General features: G+C 46.6%; 1 protein-coding gene and 1 long non-coding RNA gene across 5 annotated transcripts in view; one reads left to right on the top strand and one right to left on the bottom strand.

Moving 5' to 3' along the window:
- Nphp3 (nephrocystin 3) overlaps window positions 1-5,422 on the bottom strand; it is a 43,169-nt gene extending 37,747 nt beyond the window's left edge. For 2 of the 4 annotated variants that reach the window (XR_003485117.2, XM_035443909.1), the window contains exons 1-3: window positions 4,990-5,421; window positions 1,990-2,115; window positions 825-975 (exon numbers count right to left, since the gene is read on the bottom strand). Coding sequence is in view for 3 of the 4 variants with exons in the window: in XM_035443909.1 (XP_035299800.1) it covers window positions 825-975; window positions 1,990-2,115; window positions 4,990-5,370 (658 nt within the window). In the remaining variant the exon portion in view is untranslated. Of the gene's footprint in view, window positions 1-824; window positions 976-1,989; window positions 2,116-4,989 lie in introns of all 4 variants that reach the window. The other 2 variants (XM_027414345.2, XM_027414344.2) reach the window with 2 other exon arrangements.
- Window positions 5,423-5,662: 240 nt separating this feature from the next.
- LOC113833589 overlaps window positions 5,663-12,260 on the top strand; it is a 59,526-nt gene continuing 52,928 nt past the window's right edge. Inside the window, exon 1 of the long non-coding RNA XR_003485159.2 lies at window positions 5,663-5,791. This is a non-coding gene — a long non-coding RNA (uncharacterized LOC113833589). The remainder of the gene's footprint in view (window positions 5,792-12,260) is intronic.

Raw genomic sequence — 12,260 nt, 5'->3', positions numbered from 1 at the left:
CCATTGCACACATGTGGTGGTCAGAGGACAACTTCAGGAGTCAGTTATCTCCTGCAACCGTGTGGGATCCCAGGACAGAACTCAGGTCATCAGCACCTCCACACCCTGGAGCCATGTCACAGACCTGTGTGGTTAATCCTGATTGCTAAATTGACAGGATTTAGAATCACTAAATAGATGAACCTCTGTGCATGTCTGAGAGAAATCGTCTAGACTAGGTTAAATGAGGTGGCAAGACCTATCCTAAATGTGGGCTGCACCATGCCTACTGGCTGGGGGTCCCTAACTTTGTAGAGAGGAAAAAGCAAGCAGAGTGCAGCATCCACCACTCTGTGCTTCCTAACTGTGAATGCAACAGGTCAGCTGCCTCACACTCTTGTTGCTGCGACATCCTTGCAGTGATGAATTGCAGCCCTCAAACTGTGAGCAGAAACAAGACCTTCTCCTTATGTAGTTTGTTGCCAGGCATTTTGTCACAGCCACAAGAAAGAAACTCACACACTGTCCTTTCTTTTTTCCTTTGGGGGAAAAGGTAGTTGTGACCTGCAGTGGGTACCTCGGGCGGGGTGGAGAGAGAGTGCACATGCACACCATGGACTTAGGTTGGTAGAGTATGATGACAAGAGAAAGCCTAGCCGGAAACACTGTGCCCTTCAAGGACAGGAGATCCTAAGAGCCAAGAGAGGCACTGGAAGGTCTCTTCTACTTGTAAGAGCAGTGCAAGCTCTGACCCTGCTTTCGGACGGTAAAAGGGACCCAGCAGTTGGTTCTGAGCATCACTACAGCTCTGCAGAAAGGGGAACATGAGCATGAAGTGCGTTCACCTGTGACATCCGTGCAGTTGTCATCCGAGTCAGACTCCCCAGGGTCAAAAACTTGGATACCCTGAGCCTGCAGCCTCTGAAGTTTGCTCTCCAGCTCTCGCTTGGCCCTCAGTAAGTCCTGAATTTCATTTTCTTTGGTCTCCCTAAAAATCTGTGAAAATGTAGAATTTAATGTTGAGACTTTTTTTCATAATCACAGTGTTGTGCCACTAACTTTCCAGGGGGAAAATCATTTATTCATAAAGTCAATATTCATTTGAATCTCAGACGCCTTTGAGATGGCGTCTCCAGCCGGACCTTTATCTTATTGTTGCACAGTTGAACCCATTGGAAATCTAGCAGCATGGGTGTGTGTCTTGCCTGACATGTAACAAATTGTTTCCCTCATACCAAACACAGAATGGAATATCCCCAAACATTCCCAGACACTTCATCTCACTCTTGGAGGTTGGAGAGATGGTACAGTGGCTAAGAGTACTTACTGCTCTTGCAGAACACCTGAAATTCATTCCTAGCATTCATGTTGGGCAGCTCACAGTGACCTGTGACTCCAGCTCCAAGGGATCATACAACTCTAACCTCCACAGGCACTTTATTCGTGTGTGCCTACACACACACACACACACACACACATAAATAAATAAAAATTAAAAACATCTTTCATCCTTCAATATCTCACTAGAATGTTCACTTTCACATTTGTCAAATAAACAATACCTAACTGAAAACATGAAATACTTCTTTCTCTAGCTCACATGACCTTCATGCTACTTAATTCATCATGATTTCTGATGAACTTTTTTTCTGTTATGTTTTTCAAGACAAGATCTTATGTAGACGAGGCTGGCCTTGAGCTCACAGATATCTGTCTGTCGCTGCCTCCTGAATACTGTGATTAAAGGCACAGGACGCCACACCTGGCTCAAATAAACTTTTTGTTGCTGTTGTGTTTTTCAAGACAGGGTTTCTCTGTGGCTTTGGAGTCTGTCCTGGAACTTGCTCTGTAAACCAGGCTGGCCTCGAGCTCACAGAGATTCACCTTCCTCTGCTTCCTGAGTGCTGAAATTAAAGGCATGTACCACCAATACTGGGCTCAAATGATCCTTTTAAAAGTAGTTTTTAATCTGTGACACTTGGAGCGGGGGTAGAAATAGAAGGAATTTACCTTGAATTGCCTTTTAACTCTGTCTCTGTCGTGTTCAAACGTAACTGCTCTCTCCATGGCTTGGTATTTTGCTTCCAATGCACCCTCTTTTTCCCGAAGTATCTTCTGATATGTCTTCTGAAGAGCCTGGAACAACTCACCTGTTATCTCTAACAAAAACAGTCTTTCCTCCACACTTTAAATTCTGACATGTACATCACACAGGTTAGGATTTTTAATCCTCTGCTCACTGTTTTATCAGTTATCAAGCATGTCTATGTTGTCATTTTATCCATGCAAAACTGAAACAATACAAGCATGTTTGAATCCTAGCAAGCAGGTTTTTCAGCCATAAGTTTTCTTTTTTTACACCTGTATTCTGTTTGCAAATAGTTTTTCTTTATTTTTCATTTTTAACATAATTTTTGATTCTTTTTAAATTTATTTTTATTTTTTATAATTGTAATTAGACCAATTTTAAATTAGAAACAAGCTTCTTTTACACGTCAATTCCAGTTCCCTCTCCCTCCCCTCCTCTGCTCCCCCCATCCCCTATCCCAGCCTCTTTTTGCTCCCCAGGGAGGGTAAGGCCTTCCATGGGGGAATCTTCAAAGTCTGTCATATCATTTGGAGCAGGGCCTAGGCCCTCCCCTGTGTGTCTAGGCTGAGAGAGTATCCCTCTATGTAGAGTGGACTCCCAAAGTCCATTCATGTACTAAAGATAAATATTGACCCACTACAGAGGCCCCATAGATTGCCCAGACCTCCAGACTGGCATCCTCATTTCAGGGGTCTGGATCAGTTCCATGCTGGTTTCCCAGCTATCAGTCTGGGGACCATGACCTTCCCTTTGTTCAGGTTAGCTGTTTCTGTGGGTTTCTCCATCCTGGTCTTGACCCCTTTGCTCATCACTCCTCCCTCTCTGCAACTGGATTCCCAAGTTCAGCTCAGTGTTTAGCTGTGTCTGCTTCTGCTTCCATCAGCTACTGGATGAAGGCTCTAAGATGGTATATAAGGTAGTCATCAATCTCATTATTGGAGAAAGGCATTTAAGGTAGTCTCTCCACTATTGCTTAGATTGTTAGTTGGGGTTATCCTTGTAGATCTCTGGACATTTCCCTAGTGCCAGAATTCTCTTGAAACCTATAATGGCTCCCTCTATTATGGTATCTCTTTTCTTGCTCTCCTCTATTCTTCCCCTGACTATATCTTCCTGCTTTCTCATGTCCTCCTCCCTTCTCCTCTCCTCCCCTTCTCGTTCTTCTAGTTCCCTCAGCAATAAGCTTTCAATGGAAATTAACAATTTTCCTTTGAAATTCTGCACCAGCTCCCAAATTTTTCTATGCTTCAGGTTTTCTAAGAGAATAAGAAATGCAATTTGTAAGGCTTAGCTTGAAGAACAATTAACCATGAAAGTGTCCATGCTCCTTGTCATTGTATATTAATCATTTTACTATCCCCTGAGCCATTCGGTCTGGATCCATGGTGGACCTCCAGTAAATGCCAACATGGCTGAATGAAATAAGTGTGGGAGAGTTTTCTCAAGATTATGCAGCTAAGAAAAGAACAACAGGTTATACAAAGAATTGGGATTGCTGACCAGTGATCTGTGACTATGTGCCTGTCAGCCCTGTCTGCACTGTGATGGGGGATGTCCTTCTGTGTATATGTTTCTCTTATTGGTTGATGAATAAAACACTGATTGGCCAATAGCCAGGTGGGTAGACCAGACCAGGAGAAGGCTGGGGAGAGGAAGACAGAGTGAAGCCTCCAGAGAGACGCCACATAGAGACCAGGAAGATAGGATGCGCCAGATGTTCTCTGGTAAGATAAGGCCATGTAGAAATACATAGATTAGTAGTTATGGGATAATAATTAAGAGAGAGATAGCCAGAAGGAAGCACTAGTCACTGGCCAACAGTTTTAGAATTAATATAGTGTGTGTGTGTGTGTGTGTGTGTGTGTGTGTGTGTGTGTGTGTTTCTTTGGGGATACTCAATCGGCTGCGGGACCAGAAGGACCAGAAACCTCCATTTTCAGCACTGGTTTTTCTACTCTGCCCCTTTCTACCTGCCATCTCAGATGGTTCTCAGTGGGCAGTGGTGCACACACATGAACTCAGATGGGAAATGAGACAGGTCCACTTTATACCAGCAAGTGCACTGGCAGCCAGTAGAAAGTGAGGGCAGCAGGAGCTGCTTGTAGGAACATCTTCCCAGATAATACGCTAATGGCATACCAGATGATGAAGGGCTTCATAAAACCTGATGGAAATGATGCCTGACTAGAAGGAAGGAGCCTTCTTTTATATAAATAAGTCTGTGCTGTTTATTTAACTCCTACTTCGATAGGCCCTGGAGCTCTTGGGCTGTCAGAGATCTCTCCCACAGAAAAGAAAGGAATAAACAAATGACCAACAGAGAGGTTCTGAGCCCATGGCATCAAGTACAGACTTTTTGCTCTGAGAAATTTTGCTATCTGAATGAATTAAAGCCTTTCTTTTCGAAGGCCTACAAAAGCACTAAAATAACTTTGAGTCCTTTAACCAAGTGGACTAAGGGAATTTGAGTACTCTCAAGGAAAGTTTCAGCCACAGCAGTTAAAGACGGTGAAATCAGGAGGTTTCCAGAAAAATTCCTATCATATCATTAAAACCCAGATCTGCAGGACGTCAAAAAGAAACGGAGCCAAGAGCTCCATCTTGGAGATATGTTAAACTGGGAGGAGTTGTGAGAAGTTTCACCACAGTGTGGCATTTGTGGCTTCAGGACTTGGGTTGATTGATTCAAGGTGTCTAAATGAATGGACCGGAAACTGAAAGGGGGAGAGCTGCAGATAAGAAAATTAGTTTAGACTCAAATAATGATCCCTGTAAACGAGGAGCAGCTTCTGTCCAACTTGGAAAACAACTTGGTTATGCAGCCGGGGCAGGATGGTGGTGCCACCAAGCGGCTGAGCGACACACTGGGGTCTCAGTTTCCCCAGCGCTTCCCGCTCACGATGAGCTCTGTCCCGCGTTACCTGCAGCTCCGCCCGCAGCCGCTTGTTCTCGGTGTCCAGCTTGGCCTCTCGGCGACCCATGGACAGCAACTCCTGGTTCTTGCTGACCCGGAAGATCTCATACTCCTTCTTGAGCCGCTCGAACTCGGCTGCCGCGTACTCCAGCTCTGGCACGGACGAGCCGGTGGACTTGAAGCTGGCTCCCAGCAGCCCGCCGCCGCCCGCCGCGCGAGGCAGCGACCCGGGCCCGGCTCCCGCTCCCCTGCGGAACGAGCTGCGCAGCAGGCGGGCCTTGGGCTTCACCTCCACCGGGATCTCGCAGGCCTCGCCGCCGCCCGCCCCGTACGTGTCCTCGATCACCTCCCCGCCAGCGGGACTCACCAGCGACGAGGCCGTCCCCATGATGCCCACCGCGGCTCGCTTGCTGGGTCCCAGGAGGAGGCGGGGCCAGGAGGGCGGGGCCAGGAGGGCGGGGCCTGGAGAGCAGGGCGGAGCGCGGAGGCGAGAGGGGAGGGATCAGGAGACAAGGGCGGGGTCCAGACTTTGGGGCGAGGCCCAGCTGGTGGGGCGGGGTGCAGCAGCCCAGAGAGCAGGCGCGGGAGCTGGGGAGAGGAGCAGAGCAGTAGCGAGCGGGGCCTGGTGAGAAGGGGACAGGGGCGGGACGTGGCGAGGAGGGGGCGTGGTGTCGAAGAGAAGGCGTCCATGAAGGGGCGGAGCCAGGTCTTAGGGGCGTGAACAAACAAGCAGGGCGTGATGCGGCCGCAGGAGAGGACCTGGTCTGGACAGAGAGGTGGGACGTGGTAGCGAGAGGAGGCGTGGTCAGGTAAGAAGAACCGGGCCCAGAGAGGGGGTGGGGCCAGCTTTGGGGGGCGTGACCGGGCAAGTGGGGCGAAAAGTGACACTAAGAGAGAGTCAGAGTCGGAAAGAGGGTCCAGAGAGGGCGTGGCCAGGAGAAAAGAGCGGAACCCGGAGGGCGGAGCCAGGTTTCAGTGGCGAGGCCTGTCATGCGGGGCTAGAGCTTCTGCTGGAGAGCGTGGGACCTGGAGAGAGGCGCGGGACGAGCGAGGGTTGCAAGAAAGGAGAATGGGGAGGAGCAGAGTGGGTACCACGGACCGGAGCTGGCGGGTCTGAGGGCAGGCTTTGCAGGAACAGGCTGCAGGATTGAGCTGGGCAAGCGGGGGCGGTACCAGGAGAGGAGTTGTACTTGGGGACTTCCAGAAGGAAGGACTCCAGACTAGGCCCTAGCCTAAAAGCCAGAAGGGAGCTTCTCTACCTCTGCGCCTACTAGATCGCACACTTACCTGCCCCTGCTCCACCGCTGCTGTCTCTGACTAGGGGCTCCTCTCTAGAGGCAGTTCAGAGCCTAGTGTGTCTCTCAGAATGCATATAATAAATAATGCCAGCCAGGAAAAAACTTCAAAGCGTCATCACCTGAGACCCCTGGGGCCCATTCTTTGATAGGTTTTATAATGCCTGGCAACTGGGACACTGGGGACCGTATACCACACGAAAGGAAATTATAATTATAGCGTTTGCAAGAAGGGAACACTTGCTATCTTTTTAGATTCTGTTCCAGGATGCCCTTGATCTGCTAACTTGTCTTCCTACTCACCCCTGGTTGGTGCCCAAGGTTATCGGGGACAAAAAGGGCAGAAATGGCTTTGGCTGACACTGTTGTGAGCTGGGCGCTGGGTGCTCTTTATACATGCCTTTTCCTTCTTAGGAAGTATTGAAATTCTTCAAAATGCCAGCAGCCACTCTCTCCGATGTGCCATCATTCTCTTGTTACTGGAAGTCCCCTTGCCCAAGGGTGATTTTATTCCAGCTCTTGTTTATTCCAGCTCTTGTTTATTCCTTCCCCAGCTGCAAGGAGTCTAGTAGCATTTTAAGCATCTGTCCATGCAGAGCTTCCTTGGGCTGACCTACGGATGTCATTGGTCCTATTTGATTCACAGGCACTGTTGGATTTTTTGGAAAGTTGAAATAACCATACAAGATGTCTACAAGGGAATGCTGGTGTGGGCATCTGGGGCAAGGAAAGAAAAACAGTGAGACTGGACAAGAGAAGTGTGTTGCATTCCCGACAAGGACCTCAGCTAGACCCACACAGAGTTTAAAAGTCGGTGTGTGAGCCAGACTTCATACTTCACTTAAGCTAGTCATCTGCTCTCTTTAGCTTGTGGAGGCTGATGGCTGAGAGTGGTCTGCAGGCAGCATTTTCAGCAGTCACATCCTTCAGTTGTCGCATCTACCACGTAGCAAACAGTCTTTCCTCTGAAGAACTCTGGGGATGCTGGTCCATTCTAACCTATGAACAACCACTCCTGAGTTCCTTCCATCAAAGTAGCTGGCCATCTTTGCTCTGATACCTTAGATATTCTGCTGGCCTTTGTATTCTTCTGAGTTGAAGGATTACATATTAATTTCTCCAGGTAGTACCATGACATTTCTCAGGGAACACATGTCCTCTACCATAGTGCCCAAAGAATTCCCTACAGTCTCAAGTCCTTTTTAGTTGCTAATTTCTGATGCCAGTTTCTGTCAACATAGACCAGAGATTTAAGAGCCAGTCTCTAGATTTCTTTTCTTTTTCCTTCCTTCCTTTCCTTTTTTACTTAAGACAGGGTCTCCTGTAGCCCAGTCTGGGCTCAATCTTTCTTTGTAGCTAAGGATGACCTTAAACTTTGGATCCTCCTGCCTCCACCTCTGAGGTGCTGCGATCACAGCTATGTTCCACTGTCCTGACCTGCAGGACATCAACCTGGGGCAAGAGAGTCAGGGATAGGGAATGGGGACAAGAGACGCAGAAAGAACGACCACAAGACAGGATTCTGATCAAGTGACAAACTTTACTTTTCTCAGGCTATCTTATATAGTCAGGATATGGGGAGGGGCAGAATGGGTTGTTTGTGCACCAGGTGTTGGTATAGGCAGGATATTAGGAAGCCACAAATAGGATGTCTGGCAGGGTAAAGAGTTTATGAGTAAGAGGTCCAGGGAGGGTTGCCTAGGTGACTGAGCCTGTGGGTGGAGGACTGGGTCAAGTTGTTTCTTTTCTTGAGCTGAGGTTCTAAGGAGCTGCTGTGTAAAGGTTAACAATGTGGCCTTTCAAGCATTGCCTAGGATCTCATGCTAAGCCCTGAGATTTGTCTCCCAACACGCCACCATGATTGCTTTTATGCAGGGCTGGGGATCGAACCCAGTGCTTTACAGATGCTGGGCAGACACAAATGATTCGTCCCACATCCCCGTTCCACTCTCTAGATAACTGACTGATGGGTGTGCCTGCATACTAGTCATCACCACCCTCTCCAAAAAATGAGAGAAAAGAGCTACACCAATTGATGACACTGTGGGAGTTTAGATCCTGCTAAGAGCCGCAGATCAACCAATCCCTCCTTTGCCTTCATCTGTTTGGTGACATCATCCTGATTGACATGTATTTCACTTTCTGCCACTAGCATGGCTGCTGTTTCCTTGTGGTACTCTCTGCTAACTCCTGTTATTTCTTCAGAATGAGGCTTCCTTCTCTGACATGTATCCAGAATGCTGGATGAGCATATCTGTTGAACATTCACCTCTCCCAACAGTTTCAACAATCATTGCACACCCTGTGCGAGTACCATTTTCCTAACTTCATTCTGTATCAGTTGCATCTACATTTGTGACAATAATCTCCCATTGTCAACTTGACAGGATTCTGAATCACCTAGGAGGCACATGCATGTCTCTGAGTGCATTTTCCAGAGGTTTAACTGACAACCAGTGAATGTGGGCAACTACCATTCTGCCAGCTGGGTCCCAGAATGAGTACATAGGAGAAAGCACCTGGACCATCAGGCTTCATCTCTCTCTGTTTCCTAGCTGTGGATGTAATGTGAATAGCCTTCTTACCTTCCTGCTATGAGGGACCATACCCTCAACTGTGTGCACAAATAAACCCATCCTTCCTTCCTTCCTTCCTTCCTTCCTTCCTTCCTTTCCTCCCTCCCTCCCCTCCTTAAGTTACTTTTTGTCAGGTATATTGTCACGGCAATGAGAGAAGTAATACAACATTTTGCTAAAAAGAAGGGATTTTTTGTAATTTTTGGTTATTATTGTTGCCATACCACCTGTTATTGGCTCTCCCCTGAGCACATAAAGTAGTGCAAATAACTGATGATCTGAAAAGACCTATTGTGACTTCAGGTCTCAAGGAGCTCATGGACTAGACTAGATGTCACTACACTCTTTAAATACCATCAAATGGTTTTGTAGATTCTTCAAACACAAATCTGGGTTTGCTGAGACCCTGATGCTGTCTGCATCTATAGAGACAATGCAAAGACATCGCCTTTCTCATTGAGCAACTATACAGACATTCATGTTGACCTTGGATAAGCACAGATCAATGTCAAAGTGGCCAAACCAAGTGAGTAAGCCCAAAGGTGACCATGTATAGGGGGCTGGCAGGGACCTGGTATGATAGGGTAGGAGATTTCCACCATGTTTATTAATCCTAAAGAATGACAAAATCTAGTCTAATCTCAATTTCATAACTGACCATAATTTCTGCATTGACCATAAAGATATAGTGAGGAGTAAGATCTCTGGCAGGTGGCCTCTGACTGATTACAGATAGATGATTTGGGGATAGAGAAATGGCAAAGGCCCTCACTGTTGAGAATGATGGCCTGAGTTCCATTCTTGATACTCACATCATAGAGGTAGAGAATGAATTCCTGAAAGTTGTTCCCCAGCTTACAAACGCATGCCACATTGTAATTTAAAAAGACAAGCATATGAGGGAGTACTTCTTGACATAGGGTCTCCTTTTGTAGCCAAACCTGGTCTTTGGTTCACTTCCTCCATGCCACACTTCCAGTGTGCTTAGATTGCAGATATGCATCACCATACCTGCCTTGACTACAAGCATTGTTAATATTTCCCCCATTGAAAGATACAGTCTAAGACAAGAAGGGGCTATGTGTGTGGGACCAAGCGCCAAAGAGGAATGTAAGGCCTTTGTTAAAAAATCATGAAGAATTTCGAGCAACAACATCAGAGTGTTAACTCCAAAGTGTAGCCTGTTGAGTGTGGGGCCCTGGAGGGCAGCATATGGGAGTCTCCAGGGGGTCATACGAGACTGCCACTGCTTTGACCTAATATACTGTAGCAGAAGTGACATTGTTATAGTTTCTAAAATGAGTCCCTGAGAGAATGGCCACTTCATTTATAGTATCCTGGAACTCTCTGTGAGTCTATCAACAAAGACTGCCACACTGGTGAGTTCATGTGCTGGTGACAGTTTCAGCTGGGCTCAGGCTTCCAGCCATCCTTCCCAAGTCACACGTGATAAAGCCATCTCTCCCGTTTTAAGCAGCCCACTTGGTATCTGGGTGCCAAGTGACTTCAGCAGACCCCACAATGAGCAGGGCTACTGAGCAACCTAGGAAGTCAGGAATATAATGAAACTACTCTTCCTTCCAGCCATTAACTCTTGGAAGAATTCGTTCTCACACTGGAAGAAGAAGAAAATGCTTTCATTTGATTGCCATAGCATGTCAAATCAACAAACAGTGATGCTGCTTTTCAAAACATGACTCAGAAAAAATGACACTGTGTACCTGGTTCCCCATTCTGAATTTTGAAATTACTTGGGATAGCTGGGCATTGTGACTTAGGACTGAAGTCCCAGCACTAAGGAGGCCAAGGTGGGAAGATTGCCATGAGTTCCAGGCCAGCCTGAATATAGTGCAAGACTACCACACACACACACACACACACACACACACACACACACACACACACGGGAGAGGAGGAGAGAGAGGAGGGAGGAAAAGGAACAGAAAGAAGAAAAAAGAGAGAAATGATGAATTAATTACTTGGAGGACTTATTAGAAATGGAGAGATACTGAGTTTCTGAGACTGGACCCTTCAGATCATCATGTTCAGTGAACTCCCAGGTGACACACACCTACTTTACATTTCAGCATTACTTAATTTGCATAAGAATCTTAGTAGGGATCTACTACTCATCACAGAGCGAGTGAATTGCACTCTGCAGGTTAAGAACAGGGAACCGTGATGGTTGGCATATATTCCATCATCTGAGACACACTGCTGGGGAATAAGGACTCGGCCTTGCCCTCATTAAAATCATTTGGAGAACTTGAAGAAAACAGATTTCCAGGCCTCAACTCAGACCCTTATATGAGGACCTCTAAGGAATGGGGTCTGTACATCATAGAGCATTGTAATCGGTAGACCAGGTTGAAAACCAATATTTTCATCTCTGCCTCATCCTTCTTATTGCTAGCGTGTGCACGGTCCCCTTTGGTCAGCATCTCTCCCTCTAAACATTCTTTCCTTTCATTAGCTTGAGACAGAGAAAGAATCTGAAATCATGTATGTCTTCAATAACATTTTACTTCAATCTCTCTCTCTCTCTCTCTTTTTTTTTTCCGAGCCAGGGTTTCTCAGTGGCTTTGGAGGCTGTCCTAGAACTAGCTCTTGTAGACCAGGCAGAGATCCACCTGCCTCTGCCTCCTGAGTGCTGGGATTAAAGGCATCTGCCACCAACGCCCGGCTGTTTTACTTCAATCTTAAAGACAGCCAACCATCTTTATCAGAGCACCTTGGAACGGGTACCTCACGGTCTGTGAATGCTACAATTGAGTCTTTCTAGAGAAAAAAACTTAGAAAACTTATGGTTTAATCACTTTAGTCTTTTTCATTAACCAAAGTGAGGCCCCTTAGTACAAAGTCCATAAGCAAGAGTCTAATTTGGGGAATTAGCAAGAGTTGTTCATCCATCGGTGATTTCACATGTCTACCAGTAGGTGGCAGTATAACTTAGGAAAAAGCAACTTGGCTGGTAAATCCGGAGCTTTAGAAGGGTTCTGAGGTGAAGGTGACTGTAGAGGGTCCAGCTAGGGTGTGTTTTGGTCACTAATGACCATATTGCTGGAGTTTCCATCAGAATCAGAAATAATAGCATGACTGTGCAAGCAGGTATGAAACACACAAGAGCAGGGTTCCACATGTTTCTTTTAAAAATGATATGGAATATTTAAGTCCTCAAGGGTCATGTGATCTCTGCCATAATTATTAAATTTCGTCATTGTATCACAGAATGGCCATATCCGATACATAAAATAAAGGCATAGCTACAGTCTAATAACGCATTATGTGCAATCGCCAAGAGGCTGACTGGGGAGAGGGGAACACCCCTCAAGCCTGGATGGCTTTTGAAACTGTTTGTGGCACTGGTTTAAACTTTTGAGTTTTCAACATCCATCAAATTTACTAAA

This window comes from Cricetulus griseus, chromosome 4 (genome assembly GCF_003668045.3).
Source record: "Cricetulus griseus strain 17A/GY chromosome 4, alternate assembly CriGri-PICRH-1.0, whole genome shotgun sequence".
Lineage (NCBI taxonomy): Eukaryota > Metazoa > Chordata > Mammalia > Rodentia > Cricetidae > Cricetulus > Cricetulus griseus.
This window is presented reverse-complemented; position numbering and strand designations above follow the sequence as displayed.